The following is a 19,225-nucleotide window of genomic DNA, read 5'->3' on the forward strand; positions in this document are numbered from 1 at the left end:
GGTGAGAAATAAGAGGGTGTAGTGGCCTTACACCTACCAACTAAGTCCTTAAAACTCGCTTTGGGTGGGAGCTGTTACGGACCATTAGTTTTTATATATATATATATATATATATATATATATATATATATATATATATATATATATATATATATCATCTGTGGGTGGTGAGGTATATAAAAATGTGTTTACCTCATCTGCACTATTTGTCGTTCCAGCCAGTGCACCACGACTGGTATATCAAAGGTCGTGGTATGTGCTATCCTGTCTGTCGGATAGTACATGTAAAAGATCCCTTGCTACTAATGAGACAAAAATGTAGCAGGTTTCCTCTCTAAGACTATATGTCAGAATTACCAAATGTTTGACATCCGATAGCCGATAATTAATAAGCCAATGTTATCTAGTGGAAAGAAGGAATGTTTTAATTAACTACGCACTCAACACATTTTACTTACGATTACATGGCGTCGGACATATGGTTAAGGACCACACAGATATTGATAGAGGAAACCCGCTGTCGCCACTTCATGGGCTACTATTTTCGATTAGCAGCAAGCACAGACAGGATAGCACATACCACGGTCTTTGCTACACTCGTTTTGGAGCAAAACCATCATCTGATGAATCCTGGAACATGCCTTATTTTACACACTGTCAACAGTTTATCGTAGAGCGCCCCGCTTTGATTAATTACCTCTCCTGGTGATGATGGGGAACGTCATGACACGCTTTGTTTACCAACCCGATGCGCCCTCGTGAAGGAGTATCTGGAGGGACACATAATCAGGGCCGGAACTGAAGAGGGAAGGAGGTAGTTGCCTACCCCCTACACACGAATAATAAGATATAGCGACTTTATACTTTTTGTCTCGGCACCCCCCCCCCCCCCCCCCCCCCCCCCAATCCATTATTATAAGCTATAATAAATGATGGCGTAACTGTCAGTATTGGGAGTAAAGGGAATTGAGAGGGTAACGTTAAAGTCCTATTACAACCACGATCGGGAACAGTGTTAAGTCAGGCGCAGATACAGGAATCTATACGGGGGGAGGGTGGGTCTAGTTTGTGACGAACGACGTTTATAGGGGTGTAGAGTCAGAGTCATACTCCTCCGGAAAATATATTACTAAAGCGAGAGGAGGTGTCGTCCTCCACACCATGCAAACGACCTTGTTAGTAGTGCTTTAAAAAAAAAAAAAAAAAAAAAAAAAACGTTTATGTGTATATGCCAACGTGCTACGGCATCTGCAATTATGTCATTTCGTTGTAAAGCAATCTAATTAAAATTAGCTCCACTATTACATGTGGATCTAAAGACAGCCAGTTGGAGCCCATGTCCACCAATCAAAACCTTACTTGCAGAATCCTGCCAGTGATTTAAAAATAATTTGGAAACATTCCGAATTATCCTGAGGGTATACGACATGTTTCGTGTGAATTACGAATGCCTTAAAACATGTTTTATTTTATAAAATAAATAATTTGTAATGTAAAACTGAAGACTGATTTAGGTTTTTTTTAAATTTTATAAATAAATAAATAATTTTTAATGTAAAATTGAAGACTGATAACCCACCCCGTACGTATTGGTATGGTTCGCTGTACTGCGGCCACTAAAATAGACTCGCCCGATATTTTTAGAATTTGTATGCTCCCAAATAACGTTATAAAAGGCGAAGTGTGATTGGTCAATATTTAAATTATTATTTACAGACGAAATGTTACCTGGACATTGGGGACTACGCAGTGTTGTTAGTTTTAAATCACTGGCAGGATTCTGCAAGTAAGGTTTTGATTGGTGGACATGAGCTCCAACTGGCTGTCTTTAGATCCACATGTAATAGTGGAGCTAATTTTAATTAGATTGGTTGTAAAGAGGTGGTTTTAGACGTCGGGTTTTTAATCCAGATACCGACTCCAAACCCTGAGTGAGTGCTCCGTAAGGCTCAATGGGTAGGTGTAAACCACTTGCATCGAACAGTGATTCATAACTGGACCGGCCTCGGTGGCGTAGTGGTTAAGCCATCGGACTACAGGCTGGTAGGTACAGGTTCGCAGCCCGGTACCGGCTCCAACCCAGAGCGAGTTCTTAAGGGCTCAATGGGTAGGTGTAAGGCCACTACACCCTCTTCTCTCTCACTAACTACTAACCAACTAACAATTAACCTACTGTCCTGGACAGACAGCCCAGATAGCTGAGGTGTGTGCCCAGGACAGCGTGCTTGAACCTTAATTGGATATAGGGCACGAAAATAAGTTGAAATGAAATTCATAACTGGTTCAACAAAGGCTATGGTTTGTGCTATCCTGCCTGTGGGAAGCGCATATAATATATCCCATGCTGCCTGTCGTCAAAGAGTAGCCTATGTGACGACAGCGGGTTTTCTCTAAAAAACAGTGTCAGAATGACCATATATTTGATGTCCAATAGCCGATGATAAGATAAAAAACCAATGTGCTATAGTGGCGTCATTAAATAAAACAAACTTTAACCCTAAATATGAAAAACATCCAAACTTAATTATTTAATCATTTCTTAAAGCTACTATTGTGAGTTTTCAACGATTGTTAAGATGATGTCGACCTACAGAGACTTTTTAACGACTGTAATTACACATTCAATATATATTTTTTCTAAATTAAATTTCAGTGGCTGTATATGTTTCTGAGTTCCTAGTATTTCCAGTACATCAAACTTAATTTTATCACCTAACATGTATATTTTACTACGTACAAAGTTATTGGGATACCCTAGTGTGTTTCTAAAAGTCTCTTCGACCCAGGTCATTCATAATATATGCGGATCACGCGGGTCAGAAAACAGCGCTTTTACATTGACATAATCGGCTGATATTTTCGCACATCAGATAAATAGATCTGTTTATAATCTCTCTCTCTCTCTCTCTCTCTCTCTCTCTCTCTCTCTCTCTCTCTCTCTCTCTCTCTCTCTCTCTCTCTCTCTCTCTCTCTCTCTCTCTCTCTCTCTCTCTCTTCATTTTGTCAAATTGATCATTGTAAGACACATGTGGCTAATACTAACTTTTCCCCGTCTCAACCAGTGTCGTGTCTGTGTGAAAATGCTTCTAAAAGATCTCTAGTTTCAAAGTAAAAATCTGGTTCTAAGAGGCATCATGTTTTGAGATATTCTGTCATTTACTGATGTTTATTATTGATATTTTTAACATATATAGAGTATGCATGTCCTGATTAGATATTTACATATTTACATACGACACTCATCAATACTCGTAGATTCGCTGTTAACCGGAATCCCCTTAAACCCGGACGTTTTTACAGTCCCCTTTTAATTATCGGTATAGAACATAACCTTTCTAAGTAAACTGGATGCCCCTTAAAACCGGACGTTTTATTGGCCCCTTATATTTATATATACTTGGCCCCATGTGTGTCCGGTTTAGAGGGGTTCCACTACAATATAGCACGTACAGCGGACTTTGATTTACATGTTATAGTGCACTGGCTGGGACGAACATTAGCCTAATGGGGATCGATCCTACACTGAGAGCGCATCAAGCGAGACTTATAATACCACTGGCCTAAAAGAAAGAAAGAAAGAAAGAAGTGTTTTATTTAACGACGCACTCAACACATTTTATTTACGGTTATATGGAGTCAGACATATGGTTAAGGACCACACAGATTTTTTTAGAGGAAACCCGCTGTCGCCACATAGGCTACTCTTTTTTACGACAGGCAGCAAGGGATCTTTTATTTGCGCTTCCCACAGGCAGGATAGCACAAACCATGGCCTTTGTTGAACCAGTTATGGATCACTGGTCGGTGCAAGTGGTTTACACCTACCCATTGAGCCTTGCGGAGCACCCACTCAGGGTTTGGAGTCGGTATCTGGATTAAAAATTCCATGCCTCGACTGGGATCCGAACCCAGTACCTACCAGCCTGTAGACCGATGGCCTGCCACGACGCCACCGAGGCCGGTTACCACTGGCCTACGCCACGTCCCTAATCAGTGTTTACTTACTGTTTATAACCTGTCTTTTTATTGTACGCTTTTACCTCGGTGGTATCGTGGTTAAGCCATGGGACATAAGGATGGTAGGTTCTGGGTTCGCAGCCCGGTTCCGGCTCCAACCCAGAGCGAGTTTTAACAACTCAATAACTAGGTGTATGACCACTACACCCTTTTATCTCTCACTAACCAGTAACAAATGAATGAAATGAATGTTTTCTTTTATGACTATACAAGTGTTATGCAATACTATACGCACTAAACAACTTTATTTTGTTTTTTAATCGCACTATTGTATTTTATCTAAAGTTTCACATGGAATCGTATATATATATATATATATATATATAATATATATATAGATATATATATATATATATATATATATATATATATATATATATATATATATATATATATGCAGTGTATATATATATACTCTTCAAAAGAAGAAACGCAAACCACATTGTCGTAACATTTGGAGAATTGATTTAATTATTGAATGGTGAGTCCGATAATTACCAAATGTTGCAGGATTGTTCACAATTCACTCTAGTCCATTGTGAGTAAGTGATAGGACACACCACCAAGGTCCAAGGTCATCTGGAGTCAATACCGGGTGTGGCCTCCGCGTGTGTTGACAACTGCCTGGCACCGCCTGCCCATTGAAGCAACCAGAGTACGGATGACGTCCCGGGGGATGGTGGCCCACTCGGCCTGCAAGGCTGCTGCCAGCTCGGGCAGGGTCTGGGGCTGTGGTTGTCGCTGTCGGAGGCGTCGGTCCAAACTCGTCCCATAGATGCTCAATTGGGTTCAAATCCGGTGATATCGATGGCCAAGGAAGGACATTAATGTTGTTGTTCTGTAGGAAAGCCGTTGTGAGACGTGCTGTGTGAGGCCTGGCGTTGTCATGTTGGAACACTGCGTTGGCGTTGGCCATAACTGGAACGAGTCTGCCGGAGGATCTGGTCAATGTAGCCCTGTGCCTTCAGGTTGCCCTGCACGTGGACCAGGTCAGTTCTGCCAGTGTGTGAGATGGCTGCCCACACCATGACACTACCCCCGCCGAATCTGTCCACTTCCTGCACGCAGTATGCCGCATAACGTTCACCCACGACGCCTATACACGCGACATCTTCCATCATGACGTCGGAGCAGAAATCGGGACTCGTCGCTGAAACCACACCTGTCTCCATCGCAGTTGAAGCCATTGTCGATGAATCTGGCACCACTGCAGTCGGAGTCGACGGTGTTGTGGTGTTAAGATGACACCTCGAACTGGACGTCTGGCACGAATTCCTACCTCACGTAGGCGGTTCCGTACGGTCTGGTCGGATATCCTGCGCAAACCTGGTATTGCTGCGGCTGTGGAGGTGGCAGTAGTCAAATCGTTCCCGAAGTGGTGGCGTACCCGGATGTAGCGGTCCTGCCCGGGGGTAGTGACCCGTGGTCGACCGGATCTAGGGAAGTCACGTGTTGATCCATGTTGCTGGTAACGGTCCCACAGTCTGGAGATGGTGCTTGGGGACACATGGAATGCCCTGGCAACGGCCGTTCTGGATTCGCCTGCGTCTAGTCGGCCGATGGCATTGTTTCTCGCGGTTCACTGAGACTTGGCATGTCCTGGATTGTCAACTGTCGGCCAGATACAGAGGCCAGACAAGCGAACACCCTGCACGTTTATACTGTCGGTGTTCATGTTGCATGTGCAGACAACGCACGTGCAGTGGTGACATGGTTTGCACGTGGCTGCGTTTTTGCGAATATTCACATTTTGGAACTTTATTGTACAGTAGCTGCGTTTTATCGAATGTAACCGTGGGAATGTGTTTGGGACATGCAATGACCTTATATTCACAAAGCATGAACCGGTAGGAAACATAAAATCGGAGTTATAACCCATTTGTACCCTTTTGCGTTTCTTTTTTTGAAGAGTATATATATATATATTTATTTATTTATTTATTTTATTCCACTGCCCCCTTTCTTTTTTACTCCTTTGAATTCCGTCTCATTTCTTCCCAATCTGGCAACTCCTATCTTTCAACTTCTTTCGCTGTCCACCTCCACATCCCAGTCCTTGTCTATCCTATCGCGACAGGTGCTTGTCTCTTGTGACTATCAGTGCCACACACCTGCCATTCCCCATCAGCTTTTAGCTGTAGGCTTAGTCTGACCACTTCGAAGGATGTTTAGTAGTTACTTCTGGTATTGATAAGTGGCACTTGTAACCACCTAGTATACTCCCCTACTACCAGCGGTAATCAAATTATTCATAAACCTTTCTTTGTAAGTGAACTTTCAATATAATAAAATGAGATTATTTTTTTCCAGATACATCATACGAATAATTATTTTGTATGTAATAATTTCGAGGGTTTTTTTTATAACTGATTAAAAAAAGAATCAAGGGTTCTTTAGAAGTTGGATGGTGACCCAAGTGGGGAGTCAGTCTTGGGTGTACAAGGACTGATCGCCACTTGGGTCACCATCCAACTTCTAAAGAACTAAGAAGCAGACTTTCGTCAGTACAAACACAATATAATACTTAATTTACTATTACTGCTGTTTATGAGTTGCGAATAATTGATAAGACACTTTAATATAAATATTATTTTGGCACAACGTCAAACATGAAAGAGTGATATCAGCTGCGAGGTTATAAAAAACACGGAATAGGATATTTTTCATTAAGAGAATTATCGCTGGCCTCGGTGACGCAGTGGTTAAGCCATCGGACTGACTATAGGCTGGTAGGTACAGGATTCGCAACCCGGTACCGGTTCCGACCCAGAGCGAGCTCTTAAGGGCTCAGTGGGTAGGTGTAAGGCCACTACACTCTCTTTTTTCCTCACTAACCACTAACCAACTAACAACTAACCCACTGTCCTAAACAGACAGTCCAGATAGCTGAGGTGTGTGCCCAGGACAGCCTGCTTGAACCTTAATTGTATATAAGCACGAAAATAAGTTTAAATGAAATATGAGTATTATTATGATACCACCAAGGTTGTCAGCATATACCGCTTTCCAACAGTTTTTTGTTTTCTTTAACGACACCACTAGAGCACATTGATTAATTAATCATCGGATATAAGACGTCAAACATGTTTTGTTTAACGTCACCACTAGAGCACATTGATTAATTAATCATCGGATGTAAGACGTCAAACATGTTTTGTTTAACGACACCACTAGGACATTGATTAATTAATCATCGGATATAAGACGTCAAACATGTTTTGTTTAACGACACCACTAGAGCACATTGATTAATTAATCATCGGATATAAGACGTCACACATGTTTTGTTTAACGACACCACTAGAACATTGATTAATTAATCATCGGATATAAGACGTCAAACATTTTTTGTTTAACGACACCACTAGAGCACATTCATTAATTAATCAATGATATAAGACGTCAAACATGTTTTGTTTAACGACACAACTAGAACATTGATTAATTAATCATCGGATATAAGACGTCAAACATGTTTTGTTTAACGACACCACTAGAGCACATTGATTAATTAATAATCGGATATAAGACGTCAAACATGTTTCTTTAACGACACCACTAGAGCACATTGATTAATTAATCATCGGATATAAGACGTCACACATGTTTTGTTTAACGACACCACTAGAACATTGATTAATTAATCATCGGATATAAGACGTCAAACATGTTTTGTTTAACGACACCACTAGAGCACATTGATTATTTAATCATCGGATATAAGACGTCAAACATGTTTTGTTTAACGACACCACTAGAGCACTTTGATTTATTAATCAATAGGTATAAGACGTCAAATATGTTTTGTTTATCGACACCACTAGAGCACATTGATTAATTAATCATCAGGTATAAGACGTCAAACATGTTTTGTTTAACGACACCACTAGAGCACATTGATTAATTAATCATCAGATGTAAGACGTCAAACATGTTTTGTTTAACGACACCACTAGAACATTGATTAATTAATCATCGGATATAAGACGTCAAACATGTTTTGTTTAACGACACCACTAGAGCACATTGATTAATTAATCATCGGATATAAGACGTCAAACATGTTTTGTTTAACGACACCACTAGAACTTTGATTAATTAATCATCGGATATAAGACGTCAAACATGTTTTCTTTAACCACACCACTAGTGCACATTGATTAATTAATCATCGGATGTAAGACGTCAAACATGTTTTGTTTAACGACACCACTAGAGCACATTGATTTATTAATCATCAGGTATAAGACGTCAAACATGTTTTGTTTAACGACACCACTAGAACACATTGATTAATTAATCATCAGGTATAAGACGTCAAACATGTTTTGTTTAACGACACCACTAGAGCACATTGATTTATTAATCATCGGATATTGGATGTCAAACATTTGCTAATTTTGACATATATTCTTTAAGGGGAAACCCGCTACAATTTTCCATTTGTAGACAGGGATCTTTTATATGCATCATCCCACGGACAGGATAGTACATACCACGGTCTTTGATATACCAGTCGTGGTGCACTGGCTGGACTGAAATAGCCCAAACGAGTCGACTGACAGGGATCGATCCCAGACCTACAGCGCACTAGGTGAGCATAATGCCACCACAGTCGTGAGGACGGCGGGATGTTTTGTTTTCACTTTGTTTAACGACACCACTAGCGTACACTGATTAATTAATAATCGGCAATGAGATGTCAAACATTTGGTAATTCCCAAGACGTAGTCGACTGGTCTTCCGAGGAAGCCCGTTATATTTTTCAGTCAGGAGTAAGGGATATTTTACAATTCATTCATTCATGACAACTTATTTTCGTGCTTATATCCAATTATGGTTCAAACACGCTGTCCTGGGCACATACCTCATTTATCTGGGCTTTCGGTCCAAAACAGTGGATTAATGAACTTACACCTACCCATTGAGTCGTTAAAACTCATTCTGGGTTGGAGCCGGTAACGGGCTGCGAACCCAGTACCTACCAGTTTTATGTCCGATGGCTTAACCACGACACCACTGAGGCCGGCTATTTTATAAAGAGCACATTGCTTTATTAATTATCGATTATTGGGCGACAAACATTTAGTAATTCCGACACATAATATTCAGAAAAAAACACCCTATATGTTTCTTTAACATGCAATTTACCAATGACAGGGCGGTACATACCACAGCCTTTGATATAGTATTAGTGGGGAATTGGTTGGAATGTACACCCATCCAGAGTATAAACAGTAAAGAAACCGTGAAAACATACAGAAGTGAAATTACAGCACCAACACAGCAAGGCAATAAAGATAAATTAAGAGAAACAATATAAAGGCGCAAGAAAACAATAAAACTACATTAAGGAAACATAAAGCATCTATAAACAGACAACAATTTTCACAATAAACAAGCAGAGAAATGCAGTAAAACAGTAAAGAAATTGCTAAATACCAAAAAAAAAAAAAAAAAAAAAACACACACAAAAAACCCATAACCATACCGTGAATTTTTGTTTTAAAAAAACAGTATAAAAAAAACAGTAAAGAAATAGAAAAGAAACAAAAAATAAATCAATATATAGCATTCAAAGAAACAGGAAACAAACACATTAAAGAAACAATAGAGATACCGTTAAGAAACAGTGTATAGCAAACAGTAACCAATAAAAAAACACAAAAACAATAAAGAAACAGAAACTATATAACAAGGAAGTAGTAAGGAAAATAATACAATAAATAGCATTAAAACATATTTAAAAACAACAACAAACAGAAGGGAAGAAAGGTAACCTTAATTAACGTAAATAAACAATAAGGAAACAGAGAAAAAAATAAAATAACATGCAAAAAAAAAAAAAAAAAAAAAAAAAAAAAAAAAAAAGTAAAAACTTTAAAAAGTTAAAAACAAACAGGAAAAAAAAATATCATGGTAAAAAAACTGAAATACATTAAGATATAGTATAGTAGAGACACCGTAAAGAAAACGTTGTAAACAAATTTAAAAAAAAAAATAATAATAATAATAATAATAATAATAATAATAATAATAATAAATGGTGAAGAAATAAAGTGTAAAGAAACACTAATATTGAAACGAAACTGTAAGGAGACATTTTGTTTTAAATTTAAAATCGGTAAAGACAATATACAGCAATAAAAAGTACTATATTTAAAAATAAATCATAATAAAACATTAAACAATAGAAATCTGTACGTACCCAAAACATCCAAAAATAACTGGCAAATACAGTTTTAAAAATGGGTAAAGAAACAGTTATTAAACATTTTTTAATAAAAAGAACAGGATTAATAACCTGTACGTACCGAAAATATCCGTAAAATACAGTTTTAAAAATCGGTAAACAAATATACATTATTAAGTAAAGAGACAGTAATATTTATTTTTTTAAAGATGAATAAAAAGGAAAGAAAAAAGTAAAACAAAACCTCTACTTCACCAGAATATATATATATATATATATATATATATATATAAAAATTCACTGGCTTAATAGAGATATCATAAAAATGTACAGGTTTAAAAATCGGTACAGAAAAGAAACAGTAATTAAATATTTTTAAAATAACAGTAAATAAAGCATATATGGGCACAGTTGTATCCAAAACTCATTAGCTTAATAGAGATAAATGTACATTTTAAAAAGATCGGTAAAGAAATATATGGTAAGAAATATACAGAAAATAAAGAGCAATGAACAATTTTTAAAAAAATGGAACAGTAAAGAAAACTTGTACGTACCCAAAGTATCCAAAAATCACAGGCAGAGACAAGACTAGAACCAACTGATTGATAATGAGTTCCTTACAAGACCGTGTCATGGTTTGTGGTAAAAGTAGGCCCAGACATTTCTCAAAAGTTTTCGCTTCCCTACCATGGTCCTCGTGTAGTCACTAACTGTTGAAACATCGCTTCCATCAGTAAACGACCACCTCCGTGTCGGTAGCGAAATAAACACCCACAGAAATCAACACCCGTGAAATCCACAACGTTTTGAATCCACCGTAGACACATAAAACACATTTATTTCCAATGTGAAAAATCGCCAGTTTTTTGTTTTTTTTTTTTTTTTTTTTAACAGATTAAATCATTAAGTAATATATATTTTTATATATTTATATGATCCGTTTGTCGATTGTTAAACATGACAACATTTTTTATTGATAGTGTTATGTCGATCCGTGTTGAAATTAGAAATGCGTTGCGTTTCAGAAGAGAAATGTACAGCTTTGCGCGTAATCCGTTACACACTACTTGATGACTCGCAGATAACATCAAAACTCATCCAGGTTAAGAACACTTGAATCCGCGGGACTATCAATGTCATAAACATTCCTTTCAGAATCCGATCGGTCACGCCCACCGTGGTAGCAAGGACGTCACTGCGCATGCACCCTCGTGCGCGCGCGCGTGACACCAAAACGTCGAACTCTTCATTAAAAAAGAACATTAAAAAAAGGGAGCAAAATGGAAGGACGTCACTGCGCATGCACGTTGTGCGTGTGCGTAATCTAGACTTCAATTTAGAGAGACAGAAGGGGGGGGGGGAGGAGGTGGAGACTGGTTATGGCGGAGGGTGAAGGTGAGGGTGGAGTGGGTGGGGTGGGGGGAGTTATCCGTCTGAAGCGGCGGAGAGCTGCTAACAAGCCTTTGATCTAAGGCACGCTGTAGTAAACCCGTTTTCCAAGGTTGTCTCTAAAGAGGCGACGAGTTTAATCCGAGGGATATTCTGGGATGTTCGTCTTCGTAATGTAGCTTAAATACCGAACAATTTACTCGGAACGTCACTCCGTTAAAACACCCATCCGGCGGTTTTATACGCGGTCGCTCCCAATCGGCTAACGCTGCCGAGGTAAACGATTCGGATTTCTGGCAGTTACGTTTACCGTATAATCAGCGGTGTGAAGAACTGAAATAATTATATGTAGGGAAGAGAGAGGGTGAGGGAGGGAAGGAGAGAGAAGAAGAAAAAAGAGAGATATAGACAGACAGAGAGAGAGAGAGAACGATAGAGACAGACAGACAGACAGGCACACACACACACACACACACTACAGAGAGAGAGAGAGAGAGAGAGAGAGAGAGAGAGAGAGAGAGAGAGAGAGAGAGAGAGAGAGAGAGACGAGAGACGACACCCACTAGACGGAGAGAGATAGAGAGAGAGAGAGAGAGATAGAGAGAGAGAGAGAGAGAGACAGAGAGAGGGGGGGGGGGGGGAAGAATGTCACCTCTAAAATAGGAATTAAATTACCGCCGTGTTAAATACAGAGTACTGGTCAACAATTAACCACAAACTAACCCACTGTCATGGACAGGCAGCCCAGATAGATGAGGTATATGTGCCCAGTATAGCGTGCTTGAATCTTAATAGGATATTTGCACGAAAATAAGTTCAAATGGTTGACTGTTTCACACACACACACACACACACACACACACACACACACACACACGGGAACATTAATTGTATTAGTGCAAAAGCAAGAAACATTTTAAGGTTTCATAGACGCCGCTATTAGTTATAAATATTATTCTGTATTCAGATAGGAAAGGTGTGCTTTTTTAATTGTCAGAAAAGTCCCTTTTTTCTCTTTTTTTCTTTTTACCTTCACAAAGATCATTTCTGATTCCGAAGTAGCGGGAAATAGCACGTGCAAAGGCGCGCCACAACTTGATTATCCCCTCGCGACGTCATTTCCAGCGGGGTTAAGCGGTGGTGGCCCCGAACGACAGCGAATAGACGTTGTTAGTAAAACGGCGGAGCTTTCCGTGAAAGGAAAATTCTTACTGATTGTAAACACGGATGAAAACTCAACCATGCAGAAAATAGTTTTTCCATTCACCGTTAACAGAGCTGTATACACGAGGTCCCGGCTTCCTTGGGGTGTCAATTTCGCAGTCAACAGGCCGCTTTCGCTAAGTGAAATAGATATGTGTACACATACAATTAACACGGCGCGGGTAGCGGGCAGACATTTTCCCGCGCAATTTCCAATTCTTTTTCACTGCGTTTTATCACAATGTCGCAGCCTATTACGGTGTAAACATGGACGTGAGTGAATTATCCCCACAACCCCCTTTCGAGTCGAGTTGCGCCTGGACGTGACATTTCGCATCCCCCGGGAATTACTCGCAATGTAGGTGGGTTTTGTTAAAAACTTGTCCGCGAGGAGTGCTTACAAAATTCGATGTTTACAGGGCTATAAAAGGCACTTTTGAGTTAAATACATTTATTTGTCTAGTTCATGCGCCGAGTATATGATCCGTTGTTGTACAATTGTTTGGAGATTACGTCGTTGTATATTATACACCGCGGGACGTATTCCCGAGTCCATTTCAAACGTGGCCTAAATGCTGTCCATTGTTAAACAAAAATGAAATTGTGATGGTGGTGGTGGCGGCGATAACTTTAGGGAAGTACCCTTCGTGTAATTCAACGAAGAAATGTAAAGCTTTAATTGATCAATGGACGATATATATATATATATATATATATATATATATATATATATATATATATATATATATATATACACACACACACACACACACACACACACAAAGAAAAATTTTAAGCACCCATAGATATAATTAGTACTGAAATAGCCGCATTCGTAAAAACTGCAAATTACGTGACGAATATGTCAAGAATGGTATTCCATCGAAATAATAGGAGAGTACAACGACAACTGTGACATCCCACAACAGAACGACATGCACGTGCATCATGCCACCCATGCTTTGCTCAAAATGCAGTATCAGTACACTCCAATTGTTGACATTTAACATCACGGTCTTGCATTGTTGAAGTTTAATCGTTGAATATGGCACGTTGACGGTTATCAGAGGCCCAACGATGGCGTATTATTGGTATGCATGCGACCGGCATGACGTTCAACTGGGGTATCATTACACCGTAATCAGCAGACTGATACGAAACCACGGGCATACCAATGCTGTAAAGGATCTCCCACAGTCAGGGAGACCGCGCATGATGTCACAGCGCGAGGACAGGGCCCTGCTTCGGCTCGTACGTCGTCAAGTCTTTGCTACATCACCTGTTCTGAAGAGCCAATGGTTACCCAATAGACGGATGTCAGCCAAAACAGTGAGGAATCATCTGAAATTTGCGGGATTGAAAGGCCAGAAGGGTCATCAAGCTTCCCTTTCTTGCTGATCATCATGAGAGATGCCGTTTAGCGTGGTGTTTGGCCCGGAGAGGTTGGAATCTGAGGTCCTGGCGAAGAGTCCATTGGTCTGACGAAAGCTGGTTCCTGCTCCATGTCACAGATGGCCGATTGAGAGTTTGGAGGCATAAAAGTGCTGCCTACACACCCAGGAACATATGACCTACGACCCCGTATGGTGGAGGTTCAGTAATGGTTTGGGGTTGCCTGTCACATGATTGTAAGCTGGATCTTGTCTCCATCCAACGCAACCTCAATGGTGATCGGTACCTTCGTAACAAATTGCAAACAGTTGTTGTGCCGCATTTTGACAACCATCCACTCGCCACCAGACCTCTTTACATGGATGACAACGCTAGGCCACATCGTTCCCGAGCAGTAACAGCTTTACTCCAAACTGAAGCTGTGACGACCCTGCCCTGGTTGGCCATGAGTTCTGACCTAAACCCGCTAGAGCATGTTTGAGACATCTTGGGGCGTCGAGTACAGGCACTGACCCCACCTGTACAGATTCTGGCACAATTAGAGGCAGCTCTTCATCGAGAATGGCAGCAGTTGCCCATGCAGCAGATCAGACGACTTACTGGAGGGATGAGACGAAGGGTGGAAGGTGTCATCCGAGCACATGGCGGGTTTACCCGCTATTGATGATTTGTGTCATGAATGTCATCTGTGGACTTCAAATGACATTTTTCATCATCAATCATGATGTTGACTTGTGTTTCTGACTCTGCACCTCCATACTTATTGTGCCTCAGGTTTTGGCTCAAATACAGCATATTGGAATTCTTCTCAGAATCATGATAAAAATTTCAAAACTGGATACACTTGTTATGTTTTCTTACTGTCAAAGATGTATTCTTGCAAAACACATTTGTTTTTCCGAGGTTATGTTATCAGGTTTTCAACGCCAAACATCGTAAGTCATTGTGAAAAATACAGGGGTGCTTAACTTGTTTCTTTGTCTATATATTTATATTCAACCCTCTATTTGTCCGTCTGTCCACCCTTCTATCCATCCATCATTATATATATTTTTTGGTCTGTTTATCTATCTATCTATCTATGTCTATCTGTCTGTCTGTCTGTCTGTCTATATTTATCGACCTACAGATTTATTTATGTATGTATGTATGTACGTATGTATGTATGTATTTATTTATGTATAAATATCTATATATTGTATGTATGTCGAGGTTGACTATTACATACATAGATATTAACGCACTGGCACAGGAAATAATTAAATCCTTTCTGGCCTCACAAATTGCCCATGTCGTTGCTAGGACTCGAATTTGTGGCACCGAATCGCCCGTAAATTGCAAACTAACCACGATGCGCTCTGAACTATTGAGGCATCTATAAAAAGGATGCTCTTTAACTCAACCACATGCATGGGGCCTACAATCTACGCGGTCGATCCCGCTTACATGCATGAAACAGTGGGCAGACCTGGCACGGGCTAGTATGTATTTATGTATAAATATTTATATATTGTTTGTATGTCGAAGTTGACTGTTACATACCTATTTACGTACGTATGTATGTACGTACGTATGTATGTATGTATGTATGTATGTATGTATGTATGTATGTATGTAGGCCTATGTATGTATGTATGTCTCTCTGTTTGTCTGTCTATCTTTATCATGCAACCATGCTCCCTGTGACATGATAATCCCTACATTACAATTCGAAGTGTTATGTCACTGCCTGATAACACCTCCATTGCTAGCGTGATAACCTTGGCGTTGCTATGTGTTATCGGGTCACTAAGAAGTTAATTATGCACATGTCAGTGGGTTATCAGGTTAGTAGGAAATGGGTTTTGCGCATGGCGGCTGTTTACTCAATTTTCAGGTATGTCGTTTCCTCATTTTTCAAGCATCCATTTACAGCAATAATTATTTAACTGCATAGATAAATATAACATTTACACTTCCTGTAACGTCAAATGACCTTTTTATTTTTAAATTCTTAATTGTTCGCACCCATTCGGAACGAGCCAGCGTTTTGAATTAAACATTTTAAAACAAAAAAGCCAGCTGCTTCCTGCAAAGAATGTTTACATTGGAACAGCGTCTGACGTCACAGTCACTAGCAGCCAGTGATGTCGATCTTCTTCGCGTCACACCTAAACTTTTGTTTATTTTCACAGAATGTTTCTTTTTCTAAATTGTAATATTTTGAAATAAAATACTTGTAACAACAATATAATTAAAGTGTTTTATTTCAAATGTGAAAACACATAACTTGTCTGTTCGGCCATGCTATTCCCAATATGTTTTTGGGCATCTGCTATTATCCGACTTCCGGTAGTAGTTTCTACACGAGGATGCTATAATGGTTACTATACCGCTTTTAACTAAAACAATAAAACCGTAACTTGAAAGGGCTTGCATGATAAAACAAAATATCAGGTTGCCACGTTTTGATATCGTGGGTATTTGGCTCGGTTCGCTGAAGCTCGCCTGTTACACCATTATCTAAACCATGCCCATTACACCATTATCTAAGCCTCGCCTGTTGCACCGTTATCTAAACCTCGCCTGTTACACCATTATCTAAACAATGCCCATTACACCATTATCTAAGCCTCGCCTGTTGCACCGTTATCTAAACCTCGCCTGTTACACCATTATCTAAACCATGCCCATTACACCATTATCTAAGCCTCGCCTGTTACACCGTTATCTAAACCTCGCCTGTTACACCATTATCTAAACCATGCCCATTACACCAGTATATAAGCCTCGCCTGTTACACCGTTATCTAAACCTCGCCTGTTACACCATTATCTAAACCATGCCCATTACACCATTATATAAGCCTCGCCTGTTACACCGTTATCTAAACCTCGCCTGTTACACCATTATCTAAACCATGCCTATTACAGCATTATATAAGCCTCGCCTGTTACACCATTATATAAGCCTCGCAGTTATCTAAACATCGTATATTACACCGTTATCTAAACCTCGCCTGTTACACCGTTATCTAAACATCGCTTGTTACACCGTTGTCTAAACCTGGCCTATTACATCATTGTCTAAACCTCGCCTGTTACACCGTTATCTAAACCTCGCCTGTTACACCGTTATCTAAACCTCGCATGTTACACCGTTATCTAAACCTCGCCTATTATACCGGTATCTAAACCTCGCCTGTTACACCGTTATCTAAACCTCGCCTGTTACACCGTTATCTAAACCATGCCCATTACACCATTGTATAAGCCTCGTCTGTTACACCGTTATCTAAACCTCGCCTGTTACACCATTATCTAAACCATGCCTATTACAGCATTATATAAGCCTCGCCTGTTACACCATTATATAAGCCTCGCCTACTACAACGTTATCTAAACATCGCCTATTACACCATTATCTAAACCTCGCCTGTCACACCGTTATCTAAACATCGTATATTACACCGTTATCTAAACCTCGCCTGTTACACCGTTATCTAAACATCACTTGTTACACCGTTGTCTAAACCTGGCCTATTACATCATAGTCTAAACCTCGCCTGTTACACCGTTATCTAAACCTCGCCTGTTACATCGTTATCTAAACCTCGCATGTTACACCGTTATCTAAACCTCGCCTATTACACCGTTATCTAAACCTCGCATGTTACACCGTTATCTAAACATCGCCTGTTACCCCGTTATCTAAACCTCGCATGTTACACCGTTATCTAAACCTCGCCTATTACACCGTTATCTAAACCTCGCCTGTTACACCGTTATCTAAACCTCGCCTGTTACACCGTTATCTAAACCTCGCTTATTACAACGTTATCTACACCTCGCCTATCCAATATCTACCTGATATTTATACCTACCTACCTATCTATCTATCTATCTATCTATCTATCTATCTATCTATCTATCTATCTATCTATCTATCTATCTATCTACCTACCTACCTACCTACCTACCAACCTACCTACCTACCTACCTATCTATCTCGCTTGATGCGCGGTCGGTCTAGGATCGATCCCCATCGGTGGACCCATGGGGCTATTTCTCGTTCCAGCTAGTGCTCCACAACTAGGGTACTATCCTGTCTGTGGGATGGTGCATATAAAAATCCTTTGCTGCTAATCGAAAAGAGTAGCCCATGAAGTGGCGACAGTGGGTTTCCTCTCTCAATCTGTGTGGTCCTTAACCTTATGTCTGACGCTATGTAACCGTAAATAAAATGTGTTGAGTGCGTTGTTAAATAAAACATTTCCTTCCTTCCTTCTTTTTACCAGTATTTATTAGTGTTATGCTAGGAATAAGACTGTCAACTGTTACAACGAAGTTGACCAACTTACGATGGGAGCGCTCAGATTAACAACTAATGGGTTCTACCACGAGAATCGAGTTGTAAGAGCGTCCAAGGGCCCAATTTCACTAAACATCGTAAGCCTAGTTTTGCACGTAAACGTAAATCTACGACTAAACCATAATTCTTATTACTGTTATAGTACAACAAATATTGTTACAAGTACACATATTTCGTTTCCCGTGGTCCTTAAAATGCTCCGTGTTTTGTAATGATATACTTTTCTTCGTGAAATAGATGCCAAACACGTGTAAATGTATGCGCGGCATTTCTGCTAGTCGCAGACGTAAACTTACGATGTTTTGTGAACTTGGCTCCAGACTAGCAAATGGACAGTCGTAGAAATCATGACAACAGAAAGTTGGCCATCGTTGTGCTGGCAGTTGGTAGCCTGAGCCTAGCATTATATTATGTTAGGAAAGTCTTGAACATAAATGGTTTCGAAACGTTGTTTGAGTAAAATGTGGCCAGTGATGGACGTAAAAGTCGTTCACGGGGTGGGTATTGAATGTATTGTACTATATAAAAAGTAAAGTTTGTTTTATTTAACGACGCCACTAGAGCACATTGATTTTTTTTTATCTTATCATCGGCTATTGGACGTCAAACATATGGTCATTCTGACACTGTTTTTTAGAGGAATCCCGCTGTTGCCACATATGCTACTCTTTTACGACA

General features: G+C 39.8%; 1 protein-coding gene across 1 annotated transcript in view; it reads right to left on the minus strand.

Annotated features, from left to right (window-relative positions):
• LOC121387091 (protein Wnt-9a-like) overlaps window positions 1-11,090 on the minus strand; it is a 66,581-nt gene extending 55,491 nt beyond the window's left edge. The window contains exon 1 of the mRNA XM_041518112.1: window positions 10,768-11,090. Within this exon, the coding sequence (XP_041374046.1) occupies window positions 10,768-10,847 (80 nt within the window). The 5' untranslated portion in view covers window positions 10,848-11,090. The remainder of the gene's footprint in view (window positions 1-10,767) is intronic.
• Between the last annotated feature and the right edge of the window lie 8,135 nt (window positions 11,091-19,225).

This window comes from Gigantopelta aegis, chromosome 13 (assembly GCF_016097555.1).
Source record: "Gigantopelta aegis isolate Gae_Host chromosome 13, Gae_host_genome, whole genome shotgun sequence".
NCBI classification, from domain to species: Eukaryota; Metazoa; Mollusca; class Gastropoda; order Neomphalida; family Peltospiridae; genus Gigantopelta; species Gigantopelta aegis.